This window comes from Hyperoodon ampullatus, assembly GCF_949752795.1.
Source record: "Hyperoodon ampullatus genome assembly, chromosome: 2".
In the NCBI taxonomy this organism is placed as follows: Eukaryota; Metazoa; Chordata; class Mammalia; order Artiodactyla; family Ziphiidae; genus Hyperoodon; species Hyperoodon ampullatus.
This window is the reverse complement of record NC_136915.1, coordinates 53277189-53295800: the sequence shown is the minus strand read 5'-3', so window position 1 is coordinate 53295800 and position 18612 is coordinate 53277189. Positions and strand designations below refer to the sequence as shown.

General features: G+C 40.4%; 1 protein-coding gene across 2 annotated transcripts in view; it reads right to left on the bottom strand.

Moving 5' to 3' along the window:
- Positions 1 to 18612, bottom strand: part of NFIA (nuclear factor I A) — a gene marked incomplete at its 3' end in the record, with an annotated part of 386636 nt that overhangs the window by 109589 nt on the left and 258435 nt on the right. For both annotated transcript variants that reach the window (XM_079728578.1, XM_079728577.1), the window contains exons 5-6: positions 10450 to 10567; positions 4307 to 4434 (exon numbers count right to left, since the gene is read on the bottom strand). In XM_079728578.1, coding sequence (XP_079584704.1) covers positions 4307 to 4434; positions 10450 to 10567 — 246 coding nt within the window. The remainder of the gene's footprint in view (positions 1 to 4306; positions 4435 to 10449; positions 10568 to 18612) is intronic.

The window sequence follows — 18612 nt, the reverse complement described above, 5'->3', positions numbered from 1 at the left end:
TTCATTTATTTATTTATTTTTGCGGTATGTGGGCCTCTCACTGTTGGGGCCTCTCCCGTTGTGCAGCACAGGCTCCGGACGTGCAGGCTCAGCGGCCATGGCTCACGGGCCCAGCCGCTCCGCGGCATGTGGGATCCTCCCAGACTGGGGCATGAACCCGTGTCCCCTGCATTGGCAGGCGGACTCTTAACCACTGCACCACCAGGGAAGCACCCCCTGTAATTTATTTTTAATCTCATAGCATTGTGATCAGAAAAGATGCTTGATATGATTTCAATATCCTTAAATTTTCCGAGGCTTGATTTGTGACCCAAAATGTGATCTATCCTAGAGAATGTTCCGTGTGCACTAGAGAAGAAAGTGTAATATGCTGGTTTTGGATGAAATGTCCTATAAATATCAATTAAATCTATCTTGTCTATGTGTCATTTAAAGCTTTTGTTTGCTTATTAATTTTTGTCTGGATGATCTGTCCATTGGCGTAAGTGAGGTGTTAAGAGTCCCCCACTATTATTGTGTTACTGTCAATTTCCTCTGTTATAGCTGTTAGCATTTGCCTTATATAGTGAGGTGCTCCTATGTTGGGTGCATACATATTTATAATTGTTATATCTTCTTCTTGGATTGATCCCTTGATCATTATGTAGCATCCTTCCTTGTGTCTTGTAACATTCTTTATTTTAAAATCTATTTTACCTGCTATGAGTATTGCTACTTCAGCTTTCTTTTGATTTCCATTTGCATGGAGTATCTTTTTCCTTCCCCTCACTTTCAGTCTGTATGTGTCCCTAGGTCTGAAGTGGGTCTCTTGTAGACAGCACATATATGGGTCTTATTTTTGTATCCATTCAGTGAGCCTGGGTCTTTTTGTTGGAGCATTTAATCCATTCACATTTAAGGTAATTATCAATATGTATGTTCCTATTACCATTTTCTTAATTGTTTTGAGTTTGTTTTTGTAGGTCCTTTTCTTCTCTTGTGTTTTCCACTTAGAGAAGTTCCTTTAGCATTTGTTATACAGCTGGTTTGGTGGTGCTGAATTCTTTTAGCTCTTGCTTGTCTGTAAAGCTTTTGATTTCTCTGTCAAATCTGAATGAGATCCTTGCCGGGTAGAGTAATCTTGGTTGTAGGTTCTTCCCTTTCATGCCTTTAAATATATGGTGCCACTCCCTTCTGGCTTGCAGAGTTTCTGCTGAGAAATCAGCTGTTAACCTTATGGGAGTTCCGTTGTATGTTATTTGTCATTTTTTCCTTGTTGCTTTTAATAATTTTTCTTTGTCTTTAATTTTTGTGAATTTGATTACTACATGTCTCAGCGTGTTTCTCCTTGGGTTTATCCTGCCTGGGACTCTCTGCGCTTCCTGGACTTGGGTGGCTATTTTCTTTCCCATGTTAGGGAATTTTCAGTGATAATCTCCTCAAATATTTTCTCGGGTCCTTTCTCTCTCTCTTCTTTTGGGACCCCTATAATGCAAATGTTGGTGTGTTTAATGTTTTCCCAGAGGTGTCTCAGGCTGTGTTCACTTCTTTTCACTCTTTTTACTTTATTCTGTTCTGCAGCAGTGAATTCCACCATTCTGTCTTTCAGGTCACTTATCCTTTCTTCTGCCTCAGTTATTCTGCTATTGATTCCTTCTAGTGTATATTTCATTTCAGTTATTGTATTATTCATCTCTGTTTGTTTGTTCTTTAATTCTTCTAGGTGTTTGTTCCTTAATTCTTTTAGGTCTTGGTTAAATATTTCTTGCGTCTTCTCGATCTTTGCCTCCATTCTTTTTCCAAGGTCCTGGATCATCTTCACTATCATTATTCTGAATTCTTTTTCTGGAAGGTTGCCTATCTCCACTTCATTTAATTGTTTTTCTGGAGTTTTATCTTGTTCTCTGGTACACAGCCCTCTCCCTTTTCATTTTGTCTGTCTTTCTGTGAATGTGGTTTTTGTTCCACAGGCTGCAGGACTGTAGTTCTTCTTGCTTTTGCTGTCTGCCCTCTGATGGATGAGGCTAGCTAAGAGGCTTGTGCAAGCTTCCTGATGGGAGGGGCTGGTGGTGGGTAGAGCTGGGTGTTGCTCTGGTGGGCAGAGCTCAGTAAAACTTTAATCCACTTGACTGCTGATGGGTGGGGCTGGGTTCCCTCCCTGTTGGTTGTTTGGCCTGAGGCAACCCAACACTGGAGCCTACCTGGGCTCTTTGGTGGGCCTAATGACAGACTCTGGGAGGGCTAATACCAAGGAGTACTTCCCAGAACTTCTGCTGCCAATGTCCTTGTCCCCACGGTGAGCCACAGCCACCCCCCACCTCTGCAGGAGACCATCCAACATTAGCAGGTAGGTCCGGTTCAGTCTCCTATAGGGTCACTGCTCCTTCCCCCTGGGTCCTGATGTACACACTACTTTGTGTGTACCCTCCAAGAGTGGAGTCTCTGTTCCCCCCAGTCCTGTCAAAGTCCTGCAGTCAAATCCCGCTAGTCTTCAATGTCTGATTCTCTGGGAATTCCTTCTCCCATTGCCAAACCCCCAGGTTGGGAAGCCTTACGTGGGGCTCAGAACCTTCACTCCAGTGGGTGGACTTCTGTGGCACAACTGTTCTCCAGTTTGTGAGTCATCCACCCAGCGGTTATGGGATTTGATTTTATTGTGATTGCGCCCCTCTGACCATCTCATTGCAGCTTCTCCTTTGTCTTTGGATGTGGGGTATCTTTTTTGGTGAGTTCCAGTGTCTTCCTGTTCATGACTGTTCAGCAGTTAGTTGTGAATCTGCTACTCTCACAAGAGGGAGTGAGTGCACATTCTTTTACTCCGCCATCTTGAACCAATCTCCCCTAAAAATCTTCTTATGTGTCTCTTCCCCACCCCCACTGTGAATTCCTTGAAAGCAGGAGCCATAGCCTTCCCATTCATCCTTGAGTTCCCAGAACCAGGCATAGTTCCTCATTATGAGAAAAGTTCCCAGTGAAGGTGTGAGCGAATGAATGAATGAGTTGGGTGAAAAGATTAGGTAGAAGTAAGGCAAAGTGAAATTTCTGCATTTTAGTAAAGTGAACAAGATAAAGGACTCAGACAGTGGGGCCTGAGGTTTTGTTTTGTTTTTAATTATCATATAGCAAAACTGCCTGAGGGTTCAGGAGTGGAAGGCATACTTTTCTATGAATGTTAACACATGTATAGATTCCTGTCCATCACCACCACAAACAGGATACAGCACAGTTCCATCATCCCCCAAATCTCCCTTGTGCTATTTCCTTTATAGTCACACCCTCTGAGGATTCTCTTTTGATATGTTAGAGAGGAGAGAAAAAATTTAAGATTTGAAGATGAAGGGGTTCAGAGATTTTCTTGGCACTTGTCTGTTTTTGCAGGGAATTACTCTGAGGCACGGGTTGGGGAAATTTTTTCAAACTTACGTACTAGGTGTGATTCATAGACAGGTTATGTATATTACCTCATTTAATTCTCAAGAGCACTGACATAGCTATTATTATTGACAGATTATAAAAATGGGGACAATCAGTTTCAGAGAGGTTAGGTAATTTGCCCATAATCACACAGCCAGCAGGAGCTGGAGTCAGGATTACACTCTGCCTGTCTTTTTCCAAAGCCCACTCTATTCTCTACAGCATTTGACTTTGCATATCGAGGAAGCCAAGAGAAGATTTTCCCTTGACAATGTGGAGGTTAGACACTGAGAAAAGTTTCAAAAAGCTTCTGCTATCAGAATTAGTCACATTACTCAAGACTCCAGAGCCAAGACTGAACTACCCCAGGAGGTTAAACTAGCAGTCATCATTTGCTTAGTCCATGAAAGAGGGACATAAAGATAGCTGTTCCTTTTAAATAAAAAAGAATCATGATGAAATCCAGTAACAGGAAAACATATTTAAAAGTCTCATTTTATAAAGATCCAAGATACAAGCTACCACACAGGGAACCCATTCTACCTTTCTAATGTTATCAACGCAGTTGAAAAAGTTGATAGATTTTTATTTTGATTATTAAAAGATAAAACCAGACCCAAAAGGCAATTAGTATAAAATGAAAGCAAAGGCAAATGGAACGCTGGATTGCAGTGTAGGTGAAAAGATGTAAGAGTAGAAAACCCTACACACCATTCTCAGTCTCTCTTCTCAGTTAAATGGCATCCTTTCACTACCACCCTTTCATAAAAGCAGCAGTCAGGTACAAACACGTGTTCACGTGGAAAAAGTCCACTGCTCTGAGCTTGCTGCGTTCTCTTTATGCCTGGCGTGGGCTCCCACATATCCTGGACTTTACAGGGGTGGCTGCAAGCCCACTGCCCAGCCCACTTACCTGGCTCCACTTCATGCCACCCGCTGGACTGACTTCCGCTCCCCGGGGAGCGCCCTTGGCCTGTGTAAAATGGCTCTTCACCAGGACTGTCCATTTCATCCTCCACAGACTTGAGGCGCTTTGTGGAGCTGAAATAACAAACGGGGACATGTTTAAAAGTCATCCAAAGCACCTTTCTCCTGGACATGGCATCTCTGGTGGAAAGAAAGCCAAGGGAGGAAGCAGTTGGGCAACTCAGTGTAGTTCATGGTGTCTCTTTCGGCTCTTGTTCAGTTTAGTGAGTCACTGGATGTGGAACAAAGTCTTGGGTCTGTGTTGTTCCAAGCGTCTGGGTTTGATTTTTATTGTCACTCGAGTTTCTGCTGCCCCCCACCTCCAGTTCCTTTTTCCTTTGAGGAACGGGTGGCTGGCTCCCGCTCCTGTCTCCACCTGGAAGAGTCAGTAATAAGCTCACATTTGCATCTCCTAGAGCAGTGGCTGGGGCATAGCCATCAGCAATGTCCCTAGACATCAATTCAATCCCTTCTGCCACCCCAGAAAGGAGAAAAATCAGGGCGCATGACCCTTGAAGAAAAGCTCGGATTGCTGTTTGGTTTTTTGCTATGTTTTCTCATCTTCCATTTAGATCTGTTCATTTAAAAAATACTTATTGCACAGTGACAGCAGTCCAGGTACTGATCTAGGCACTAGAGATAAAACAGTGAATAAACAAGATAAAAATAGAAGGAAGGAGTACACTTCCTTGTGTGAATAGGGACATGGAAAAAAGCATGACCCAGTGACTTTTATGCACTTTCTCTACAACAAAATTACCAAAATGAAATTCTATGCCACCAGGGTGGGGATTTTTTAGTTTTGCATAGGTATGGTTGGGGCATTTCCAGAATATATTCCATTTTCTACCAGTTAAAGGACTGAATTTTTTTTCCTCTCAATTTGAGACTTCAGGAGTTAAAAGGTAGTGAAATGCTACATGTTGCTGATGTTGTTCTCATTGTGTTAACTGATTATGTCACTAACATACCAGAATTGGTAGATTTTATACTTGGTGCAAGTGCTTGTTGGGAAATCTCTTCCTCCTGTGTCAGGGTACAGAATTTTTAATATGTGTTCATTCATCAGACACTTATTGTGCACCTCCTGCATGCCAGGTGTTGTGCTAAATGCTGCTATATTGAAATAAATCAGACATAACCCCTGTCTCCATGGGGTTTAGAATCTCGTGGATGAAGACAGAGAGGTAAACAAAATTGTGCAAAGAGAAATACAGGTATGATGATGGAACCACACAGAGGTTATAGTGGGTTCTTTGAAGGAGTTAGGAAAAGTGATACACAGGGAAGGTCGGGAAAGGCTTCCCATAGGAGATGCTTCCTGAACTGTCTGTAAGAGAGTGTCAGGAGATGGGGTAGAAAGGACAGGGCAGAGACAGGCTGTTATTCAGCTGATGCACCCCTCAGGCAGCCATTCTCGATTTTAAAATACTGAAATACTTCTTTACCAGTTGGCAAAGTGCCACTGTCCCATGCCCCATACATTTCCCCCAACCCTGTCATCCCATCTTTGCACTAGAACAGACTCATGATCCCAAACCTAAAGGGTTAAGGTTTGACACATCAGGGGGGCATTCCAGGACTTCACACTGTGGCAGGGCAGGTCTGTCCTAAGTGGTATGCTTGAGTCACACAGGTTATCTGCTATTTTGAACATCACTCCAGGAGGGAGGTGTATATCAGGCAGTAACAACACCATGAGCAGAGTGTGACACATGCAGAGAACTGGCAGGTGTTTGCTATGGCTGAAGTAGCAGGAGGGGCAGAGCAAAAGAAGGGGATAGGGGTGATTGATAGAAGATATTGTATGTCTGGACTTTATCCTATAAGCAATGGAGACTCCCTGAAAAAGTCTAAACAGGGAGTGACATCAGAGTCATCTGTTAGAAAGGTCACTCTGGTAGTTGCACAGATGATGGCTTCTGAAAAGCAAAGGGAAAAGAAGGGGATGGAACCTTCCCCCAGGGAGAGAGTTAAGAGGCTACTGCAGCAACCTGAGTAAAAAAATGCAGAAGGCCCAGTTCAAGGCACGAATTTCTAGTTATTCAATTTGGCATTCCAGGATTCTTAGTCTTTAAGCTCTATTTTCATTAAAGCCAGACCACAGGAAAGCAACATATCTGTAGCATGCTAGCTTAGTACCCAAAGGAAAAACCTTTAATAGCTTATTTAATGTTCTTTGCTTGGCTTTCCTTGAAGTTCAATGAAAAAGAGCCACTCAAAGAACTTTTCTGTATTTTATGTAAAACTGCATCTAATAGAAGTCTTTTATAAAGGATATACACACAAAAATTCCTCCTAATACACAAAACCAGAAAAAAAAATATGGTCTCTTTAAATGAATTTCTACTGTTTCCTTTTATTAGCAAATGCACATTATATAGCCTAGTGTTTCCCCTTCTTGCCTTGGCAACCAGGAATTTCAGGGCTAAACGTAAGGCATAATTCTGGGTTCACGTTCCTGATATAATAATCTCTCCTATCTTTCCACATGGTTTCTGTCCTCTCTATATTTAATACTATCTGTTGTGTTTTTAAATTGAAAGCCACTTGAAATAATTTTGGAAGTTGGAAGAATACAAATTGGAAACAAAATAAATATTTTCCTTATGTTCCTTGGCAAATAAAAGGTAAGACATGCATATTCTGATAAAACTGTGAGATCTGTGGGGAAGGAGACTATCAGGTTTTTTGTTTTTTGTTATCGCTAGTGCCTATCACAGTATCTGACTAATAACAGATGCTCAAAAACTGCTGAATTGGGCTACAGATTTATTTATTTATTTATTTATTTTTGGGCTACAGATTTAGAAACAGTCATATGAGTACTTGTGACAAGGATTCGCCCAAGTGTCATGACTCAGTGAGATCCCACCCAAAAGGCCAACTTCACTGCCCGTCATTCTCCCATTATTAATACTTCTCTGAGTTTCTAAAGCTTTTGATTTCCTTGGTGTCCTCTAATGAAACACAAATACTCATGCAGTTATTAAATCCTAAAGGTGAAAGAATGTGTAGATATTAGCTGACCCCGTAGTTTGAAAGCAAGGACTGTCAAGGGTTGATACAGGATAAATGTTTGGAAGTGGCGACACAGGTTGGAGGAGAGAACAGGATGCAGGAGGGAAGGAAATTAGAAGTGCCAGGAAGGACGAGTGGAGGGCTTCCAAGACAAAGTTTACTGACTTCACAAACTTGACAGTTGATTTATCTCGATGAAGTTCTTTGGGATTAAAAAAGTATACACTATCCCAATTTTTACACTACCCTTCTGTGATTCTGCAGATGTTTACTATGAAGGGGTACAGAACCTACAGTTAATGCTTATCAGTCTTCTTTGTTTTTTAAAATTTAGAAATGAATCAGTCATTAATTTTGGTTTCTTGCTCTTGACTTTCTAACACACTGATTCTACTCTCCCAGAAACATCTGAGGAGCACTGGAAAGGACCAGTAAGATCTCTATATAAGAGGGAGGATAAATACTCTTCCAAGCAGTCTCTCTTGTGTGTGGAATTTGTTTTGTTCCTATCAATTCTACCTAGAAATTAAGGTAAGACTACTACCTTCATTCCAAATATTTGCTTAATTCCTACTACGTACAAAGCCTAGAAGCTTTACCCTGTCCCCACAAAACAGCAAAACACATCTTTCCTGAGTGTTCCTAGTGCCCTGAACTGACAATCTCCATTCATTTGTTAGTCTCTACCTCGAGATTGCAAAGCTCCTGTACTTGACTTTATATCCACAGTGCCTAGGACAATATCCTTGGGACCTAATAAATGTTTGTTGCTGATTTAGAAGACTTAGACACTGTTCTCTAAGGGATTTACAGTCCAGATGGGGAAGCAGGACCTGTACATACCTCAAAGATGATAATAATAATTCAAAATAGTAAATGCTAAGTGTCCAGGAAAAGTAGAGATGCTGGGTATTCCTTTCTGGGGGCTTCCCATTCTACTGTTCCTTACTAAAAGAGTGAGCCTCATTCCTAAGAGGATTCAGTGTGAAAAGAGCATGGTTTTAAATTTTCAACAGACCTGAGTTTGAAGGTAGACTCTGCCATTTACTTGGTCTGTCACCTTGGGCAAGTTACTTAACTTCTCTGAGCTCTAGGCTGACCCACTGTTAAATGGCAACACTGTCTATATTGTAAAATTACTGTGAAAATTAACTCATATCAGGGATGTAAAGCACCTAATACAGTGCCTGCCACAGAGCAGGTGACCGATTAATAGTGGCACAGCATCAACAAATATTGATTGGTTGATGAACTTTTCTATATGTAAATCTGGGGCATTCTTCTGGGCACATTTTCTCACCTGTACACAGATAATTCTGCTGAGTCTATATACTTAAAGAATAATTTTAAAAGAATCATCTTAGGAGAGTCTAATGTGAGCAAAACAAACATATTACCAAGTTATTAACTACTGATGCTGTTTGTAATTAGCACCTTATCAGGGTTAGTTATTTGCAGATTATAGGAACGACACTAGCCTTTTAAACAACATTAATAACCAGGTTTCCACACAGAGAATCACAACAAAAGGCAACAAAACAGCTGGAGAAGTTGAAAGGGTATTTGGGATGTCCATGGTACATACGCAGCACACATATGAAAAACAAATAGCCCATCAACTTTTAAATTAATCACTGACCACAAGTATTTGCAAAGCTCTTTCATGTTCACTGAGTGTAGTTACACCCAGTGTCTCTTCCATCAGCAAACATTCAAAATCCTCAAAATGTATTAACATCCAAATGTGTTCACAATCTCATTCTTTTATTATAAGTGTTTTTTTCGGATTGGAGACTTTTTTTTTCCTGAGGAGCTGATACCCCAGTGAACTGAGGGGGACATTTAAACAGCAAGAAAGATGATGGTAGAATCTGGTGGTTATATTTAAGGAATAACTCTTTCTTTAAGTGTCTTCAAGGTATCAGTAATGACTAAGCTGATTTTTTTTTAAAGTCATGATTAAATATACGGTTAAAATATGGTTAAAAGTCAAGGTAAGAATGAATCTCTACCATGGAAAATTTCTATCATCTGGCTATTGTTTTAAATCCTAAAACTCTGGTACTTGCTTTAGGAGGAATATACCTTTGTCAAACGTTTTTCTGCGAAGTACACAAACATTAAAGATTGTTCTGCACCATTCTTTTCTTTGTTGTCACAGTCCAGTGCTAAAGCCAATTTGTAAAAGAATACTGTGGGTTTAATGCCTAATCCCTTTCCCTCTGGTACAGGTTATCTAGAGACAACAGGATCTTGCAAAATGCTTCATTTTGATTTTGGCTTTGTGACCTCAAGGGGATCAAGAACCCCAGAATTGTTATCTGGTTATGTTTTTTTAGCTTTGCTCTTTTAAAGGTCTCCCGGTGTAACAGTGTTTATGATCTGGCCTCACACTGCTGGGGGACTGCATTTGCTTTTACATCCTCACACCAGGATATCAAATAGGTTGCATCTCACAGGGCAACTCCAGTAGACTGGATTTTGAGACCTGTCGGGGGCTCAGTAGGAAAAGAGCTGGGACTGAGCTGTAATGTCTGTTGTGGGCATGGAGACTGGGACTGATGTCACCAGTGTCAGCTTTCTGCCAAACAAGCCAAAACACACCCCCTTTTCCCTAGTCAAGTCTTGTCCTTAATTTCCTGAGAACCTGCTATGTTCATCATCCATCCTTCCTCCATGCCTTTGCTCATGTCTTCACCCCACCCAGAACACCATTCCTTTACTTTCCATCTCACCAACCCCGACGAGTGCTTACAGTTTATAGCTGAGCACAAGTCACTCCTTTCGGATAAAGCTGTCTTTAACTATTTTCAGCCTATGCCACACAATTTTTCACTGACTTGTGTGTGTGTGTGTCTGTGTGTGTGTGTGTGTGTATACACCTATATGCATGCTGCATACGCATTTGCTTTCTCTCCCCAGTGAGACTGAAAATCCACTGGGGCTGAACCCATTTCTAGTATCTTCTACTACTACAGACACACTGCTAAGTGTCTAGCAGGCCCAGAGTTAAAATCAAGGTATGTAACTATGAATTATGACCTCTTTATGAGCCATCAATCAAATTACCTGGTAGAGGATGTGCTGGGTAAAGACCTCCTCATTGCTCCCGGACTCATGCTGTAGTATGAAGAACTTTCTAAATCTGAGAGAGAAAAATTTGGGCCAGTTCCTGCAGCTATTGGTGCTAGAATTAAAAAAAAAAAAAAAAAAAAAAAAGAAAGAAACATCAGGTAAGTTCTGTAAATAAAAGACCAATGAGAGCATATTTCAGTGTCGCATTTAACACATTTTATTTTTGAATTTATATGGTAAGATCATAAAAAATAATCAGTAATAAACTTGGACCTTAAAAGAATATTGACAATAAAAATCATCTACATCGGAAGCACATTTTTTAAAAATTTTTTTTATAACATACCTTTCATTTTTTCTCTTTTTGTAATGGTAAATTGTCACCAAGGTTGCAACATTCCTGTATGCTTTTAACAAAAATACCTCCACGTTTTGGTCTGAAACTTTTCTTGAATGACCAGACAAAATACTCTCTGGGCTTTTCTAACTTTGTCTGATCCTGATAGCTTCCACTCACCTGTATTTTGGAATTAGTTCTGAACTGCAAATTCATCTTTCTAGGCCACTCATTACCAATTTCTTGCCCTGAGAAATCTGTGATTTCTCCTTACTCCGAATCACCTCAGCACCCTGCATACATCTTTACTTTACTATTTGTCCCACCTTCTAATGTAAGGCAGTGTCCTCAAACTATGGTCCCTGAGCCATAATTTTTGTAGATAAAGTTGTACTGGAATAGCCACACCCCTTCATTTACATACTGTCTCTGCTTCCACACTACAACAGCAGAGACAAGTAGCTGTGACAGAGACCATATGGTTCACACAGCAGAAAATATTTATATAGAAGAATTTGCCGACCTCTGATTTAAGGGACTGTTAAAAATAACTTTGACAACACATGATTTTCAGAGCTGACCCTTGTGGGAGATGTGATTCTCCGTACTTTTTTATGTCCTGGATATCCTGTTTACAGGAGTAGCTTAATAAATATTTTCAAATGAATAAATAACATCTATCAATCTTGGAAAACAATTCTGTGTAAAATCAGTGATGTAACTATATAAGTGCAAATAATCTGTTCTTTTGAAAGATTACACAAGGTGGGAGCAATAGATGCATATATTTCTGTATTGAGGCATTAGTTTGAGAGTTTTAAGCCCATAGAAGTGGATATATAAATAAATTAAATAGAGGCTCATATCCATAAGAAGAAAGGGTAATTAGGAAAATCATGAACCAGGGACTTTCATTCTTTCAGCAAATGATTACTGAGAGTTTGCTATTGCTAAGAATTGTGCTGGGTAAGGAAGGCACTTAAATGAATGACGTGGTCCCTACCCTGAAACAGCTCTAGAGAGTGAGGCTGACAGATTAATTTCGATACAGTCTGATAAGTCCTTTGCTAGAGTTATTCCTAAATTGACATGCCTGCACAGAAGTGCGTATGTAACCCAGCTGAGGGATAAGAGGTTCAAGGGAGTAAAAGGGCCTCAGTAAATGTGATGCCTGGAAAGAATGTTAAAAGGACAAGTAGGATTTACCCAACTGAGAGGAATGGAGGTATTCTAGGCAGAGGGAACAGCATTTATAAAGGTAAGAGAACGGGGCTTCCCTGGTGGCGCAGTGGTTGAGAGTCCGCCTGCAGATGCAGGGGACAGGGGTTCGTGCCCGGGTCTGGGAAGATCCCACATGCCGCGGAGTGGCTGCGCCCCTGAGCCATGGCCGCTGAGCCTGTGCTCCGCAACGGGAGAGGCCGCAACAGTGAGAGGCCCGCGTACCGCGGAAAAAAAAAAAAAGGTAAGAGAACATAAAATGTGACTGGATTTCTGATAACTTGATATGATGTAGTATATAATACATGGGGAAAAGAGGAGAGATTTAAGGTCAGGTCATGAAGGTAGGTAGGTTTCTTTAAGGAACATGAATTTGAGTTCAGTCGATTCCCAAGTTTATAAGCTATTAAAGGACTTATCACACTCCACTATCATTGGGGACTTTTGGGTTTATATTGCTAGTATCTAATACAATCCCGGACACCAGGAGGCAGTCAGTAAGCATTGGTCAAATGGAATTGATTGTTAGTCAAAGGAGAACCAACAAAGTATGCTGTCATCAAATTTGCACTTATAAGCTAGACACACCACCTGTCAGGAGGGTAAGCTTGGAGTGGGGAGGGGTGGCAGTTAAAGAATATAATCAGTAAAACCGTGTAGGCCAGTGGAGTTCATTTAAATAAAAGAAGATGGGGGTGTGGTCTAAATTCAAGGGATAGAAAGGAGCCTGGTGACAGCTGTTTAGGAGTTAGAATTGAGAAAATGTATTGACTTCTTGAGTGTGGTAATAAGGGAAAAGGAGGAGTATGGGATAATTCCCAGGACGGCAGCTTGGGAAACTGGGTGAATTGTGAAGCCATAATAAAACTGTGGAATCAAGAAAAGGCATGAGAGGACACAGCAATTTCTAAAATAAACATTTAGTTGTTTGATTAATAGCAATGGCTAAACCTTAATCGCAACTATCGTTCTATAAAAATAGTCACTGCTAAGAAATAGAAAGCTCTGAAATTCACACATACTTTCTGAAATTCAGACACATTTCTCAATGACAGGCTCTATGGAGGAAGGCCTTTACTTCAAAAACAAATGGTTAGGCTTGACAATAAGTGTAAAGGGAGTTCTAATTAATAATTTTGCTAGTCGTTCCCAAATTTGCTTTTTATATTAAATTTATTTACATAATCTCCTCTTTGATTTCATAATATTTTATGTCTGAAATAGGCCATGGGGTGTGGAGGGGATTGCTCTAATATGGGCATGGTCCACCCATTATCCCTTTTAGCAACATGGCATATAATAGGTGCTTAATGTTTGTGCCTTCATGGAGCTTAGAGATTGGCATCTCTCGTTAACTAAAAAAGAGGATAAGGCTGATCAGTATCATGGGTCTGGATTTAGATTTTCCTCACAAGTTTCAAGATGGGGTTGAGGCTTCCGCCGGATGGAGCGCCGTGGAAACTGCATTACCCCACTCGCTTCCTCTTGGAAGGAAAGACAGAGCAAGATGTGAGTGAGATGGACGTGACTCCACTGAGAGAAGTCTGAGGCCCTCCACCTACTGGTGAACATCAAGCTGCTCTTCCATTTAACACTTTATCTTTTTTTTTTTTTTTTGTGGTACGCAGGCCTCTCACTGTTGTGGCCTCTCCCGTTGCGGAGCGCAGGCTCTGCACGCGCAGGCTCAGCGGCCATGGCTCACAGGTCCAGCCGCCCCGCAGCATGTGGAATCTTCCCGGACCGGGGCACGAACCCATGTCCCCTGCATCGTCAGGTGGACTCTCAACCACTGCGCCACCAGGGAACCCTAACACTTTATCTTGTTCTACCCTGGAAAATATCTTTTACCTTGCATATACTTTTACAATGTCAAGGGAGCCAGAACAGGTAAAGGAAGAAAAATACATGCGTGCATGTGGTGTGTCTACTTCTCAGAGAGAATAAAAAAATAATTAAGCCCACAGAAATGTTCCTTAACTTGCCTGTATATTTACTTCCTGTGATCCATTTAGTACACTGTAGCTATAATCTAAAAAAGAGCATCCAAATTCTGCCTTCTTGAAAAGAGTCTTGTAAGGAAACATCACCCGGTGCTGTCTGTATGTATGTCTGGTATGAATGTCAGCTTATTGGCGTGGATTCTGATTCAGTGATACTGTGACAGCCAAAGAGAAAACCTTATATCTGAGTGTAGAGGTCGCAGTCAAAGTATCCTTTTAGTGGGTTGGGTATTCTCAGTGCCTCTAATCTGAAGAACAGGAAGAGCCTTGACAAGTAACTAAGAACTCAAAAGGTGTACTTTCAGCAGGCTTTTCTGAGTACCTAGGGGGCCATGTTTTGAGAAGCACTTTATTATATCTAACTTAAGCCTCAAAACAATCTTTTCAGGAAAGGTACATTTTCTAGCTGAGGAGAACTAAGCCCTGGAGTGAGGTTAAATCATTTGTCCTGGATCATAGAAAGGCAAGAAAGAGAGAGCCAGGATTAAAATTCAAGGATGTCTGACCTCGAAACCTGTGCTTTTCCTGCTGCACCACCCTGACTTTCATGTACAATATTGGCCTTAAACTTGAGATGCTAAAAGGGTATGTAGTATCTCTGTCCCCACGGGGTTTACAACCTAGCAGAATAATAAAATAATACCTGAATATCTAAGGCAAGGCTGAATGTGTTCAATCTCATAGGGAAAATGAAAAGAATGTGTTAGGAAAGTTCAAAGGAGTAATAGATCCCACTGGCTTGTGGGATCAGAAAAAGGGTTAATTCCAGGAAGGGTGGGTGCTTAAGCTGAGCCTTCAAGGATGGTTGGGATGTAAAGAGGCCCAGAAGGAGATAGGAGAGGGTTTCTAAGCAAAAGAGTGCATACGTTAAGTTTGGAGGTAGGAGGTAAGTGAGTGATCTGTGGAAACCATGACATTTTCTGAGTAGCGGGGTGATAAAATAATTGTTGAATCTGAGGAATGTTAATATAACGACAGCATACAAAATGCACATAAGGGGACCAAGACTCCAGAGGTGGGGAAGTCAGTTGGTAGGTTGATTCGGGAGTCCCAGTGAAAGGGGATGGAGACCTAAACTACAGTGTCAAGGAAGAAAATAGAATTTTCACAATTGGTATCTGTCACCTCTTTCTGGATAGTAAACAGGTATAAAAGACATGTTTCTCATTATACACTATGGAAGGGCATAAACGAGCAAATGATTATACTAGTCTAATAAATATAAAATATCAAAAAGATGTATATAACAAAATGTGCTTCTTAGCTAATGATGGTATTACATCCTTTTTGCAAATTAGGGAAGTAAGTTGTCGAGAGAGGGTTAAATGATTTGTCAGGTGTCTGTCCAGGATGTCATGCTGGGCTTCTGAAGCTAATGACTAACTGCCTGCTGGTGTGGTGCAGAGATTATAGCCACTGCCAATCAAACGTGGGGATGTCAAGGAAGGACTGGACCAACAACAACATTTCCTGTCTGCTCTGTATATTGTGAAACCTGATTTTGCTCCATGTGTACTTGACCATAGGCTTCATCATTCTTTAGTGAACTCATACATAAGATTTTCTACCCAACTAGATTGAGTGCAATTTGAGCTCTGTAAAGATAGACATCCCAGGGCATAGAAAAAGTGCTGGTCAGGGCCTGGGAGAGATCGTTTCGAGTCCAGCTCTGCCAATAACCACCTGCAGAACTTGGTTAAGTCACTTAAACTCTTTGGACCTCATCATTCTAATATTCATTATGATAAAAGTGAAAATTCACCACCACTACCACCAGCACCACCCATCACTGCTACAGCTATCACCATCACAACAAGGACTAACATTTACTAAGCATCACTTTTGGGCAGATACTGGGCTAAGAGTTTTCAGCACCTCATCCTATTGAATCCTTACAACACCACTAGGAAGGACTGAGGTACAAGGAGGTTTAGTAACTTTCCTAGGTCATGAAGTCAGAGGCCTTACACCAGATGGCCTTTGATCCTACAGATCCCACAGCCTCTTTTACGTTTCCAAACAGCTGATGATCAGTAAATACACTTTGAATTAAGAAGAGTAAATAACTACCCTCCCTCTCCATTAGCACCCCCTCTCCCAAACTTTTAGTGCAAAATGACACTTAGAAATCCGTAAATACACATAAATAGTGAGAACTGGCTCCCCAAATCTCTTAAGCGGCACTGCGATTACTCCAGCCTGAAGTACTTGTGGATTTTGTTCCACCGAGGAGTTTTCCCCAAAGGTTAAGGTTGGGCATAGAGTTGCTTGTAGTAATCTCTCATGATCTTTTGTATTTCTGCAGTGTCAGTTGTTACTTCTTCTTTTTCATTTCTAATTCTATTGATTTGAGTCTTCTCCCTTTTTTTCTTGATGAGTTTGGCTAATGGTTTATCAATTTTGTTTATCTTCTCAAAGAACCAGCTTTTAGTTTTATTGATCTTTGCTATCGTTTCCTTCATTTCTTTTTCATTTATTTCTGATCTGATCTGTATGATTTCTTTCCTTCTGCTAACTTTGGGGTTTTTTTGTTCTTCTTTCTCTAATTGCTTTAGGCGCAAAGTTAGGTTGTTTATTCGAGATGTTTCCTGTTTCTTAAGGTAGGATTTTATTGCTATAAACTTCCCTCTTAGAACGGCTTTTGCTGCGTCCCATAGGTTTTGGGTTGTCGTGTCTCCACTGTCATTTGTTTCTCGGTATTTTTTGATTTCCTCTTTGATTTCTTCAGTGATCTCTTGGTTATTTAGTAGTGTATTGTTTAGCCTCCATGTGTTCGTATTTTTTACAGATCTTTTCCTGTAATTGATATCTAGTCTCATAGCGTTGTGGTTGGAAAAGATACTTGATACAATTTCAATTTTCTTAAATATACCAAGGCTTGATTTGTGACCCAAGATATGATCTATCCTGGAGAATGTTCCATGAGCACTTGAGAAAAATGTGTATTCTGTTGTTTTTGGAGGGAATGTTCTATAAATATCAATTAAGTCCATCTTGTTTAATGTATCATTTAAAGCTTTTGTTTCCTTATTTATGGACAACCTGGAAGAAATGGACAAATTCTTAGAAATGCACAACCTGCCAAGATTGAATCAGGAAGAAGTAGAAAATATAAACAGACCAATCACAAGCACTTAAATTGAAACTGTGATTAAAAATCTTCCAACAAACAAAAGCCCAGGACCAGATGGCTTCACAGGTGAATTCTATCAAACATTTAGAGAAGAGCTAACACCTATCCTTCTCAAACTCTTCCAAAATATAGCAGAGAGAGGAACACTCCCAAACTCATTCTACGAGGCCACCATCACCCTGATACCAAAACCAGACAAAAATGTCACAAAGAAAGAAAACTACAGGCCAATATCACTGATGAACATAGATGCAAAAATCCTCAACAAAATACTAGCAAACAGAATTCAACAACACATTAAAAGGATCATACACCATGATCAAGTGGGGTTTATTCCAGGAATGCAAGCATTCTTCAATATATGAAAATCAATCAATGTGATACACCATATTAACAAATTGAAGGATAAAAACCATATGATCAACTCAAAAGATGCAGAGACAGCTTTCGACAAAATTCAACACCCATTTATGATAAAAACCCTGCAGAAAGTAGGCATAGAGGGAACTTACCTCAACATAATAAAGGCCATATATGACAAACCCACAGCCAACATCATCCTAAATGGTGAAAAACTGAAACCAGTTCCACTAAGATCAGGAACAAGACAAGGTTGCCCACTCTCACCACTCTTATTCAACATACTTTTGGAAGTTTTAGCCACAGCAATCAGAGAAGAAAAGGAAATAAAAGGAATCCAAATCGGAAAAGAAGAAGTAAAGCTGTCACTGTTTGCAGATGACATGATACTATAAATAGAGATTCCTAAAGATGCTACCAGAAAACTACTAGAGCTAATCAATGAATTTGGTAAAGTAGCAGGATACAGAATTAATGCACAGAAATCTCTGGCAGTCCTACACACTAATGATGCAAAATCTGAAAATGAAATTAAGAAAACACTCCCATTTACCATTGCAACAAAAAGAATAAAATATCTAGGAATAAACCTACCTGAGGAGACAAAAGACCTGTATGCAGAAAATTATAAGACACTGATGAAAGAAATTAAAGATGATACCAATAGATGGAGAGATATACCATGTTCTTGGATTGGAAGAATCAACATTGTGAAAATGACTATACTACCCAAAGCAATCCACAGATTCAATGCAGTCCCTATCAAACTACCACTGGCATTTTTCACAGAACTAGAACAAAAAAATTTCACAATTTGTATGGAAACACAAAAGACCCCGAATAGCCAAAGCAATCTTGAGAAAGAAAAACAGAGCTGGAGGAATCAGTCTCCCTGACTTCAGACTATACTACAAAGCTACAGTAATCAAGACAGTATGGTACTGGCACAAAAACAGAAAGATAGATCAATGGAACAGGATAGAAAGCCCAGAGATAAACCCATGCACATATGGTCACCATATCTTTGATAAAGGAGGCAGGAATGTACAGTGGAGAAAGGACAGACTCTTCAATAAGTGGTGCTGGGAAAACTGGACAGGGACATGTAA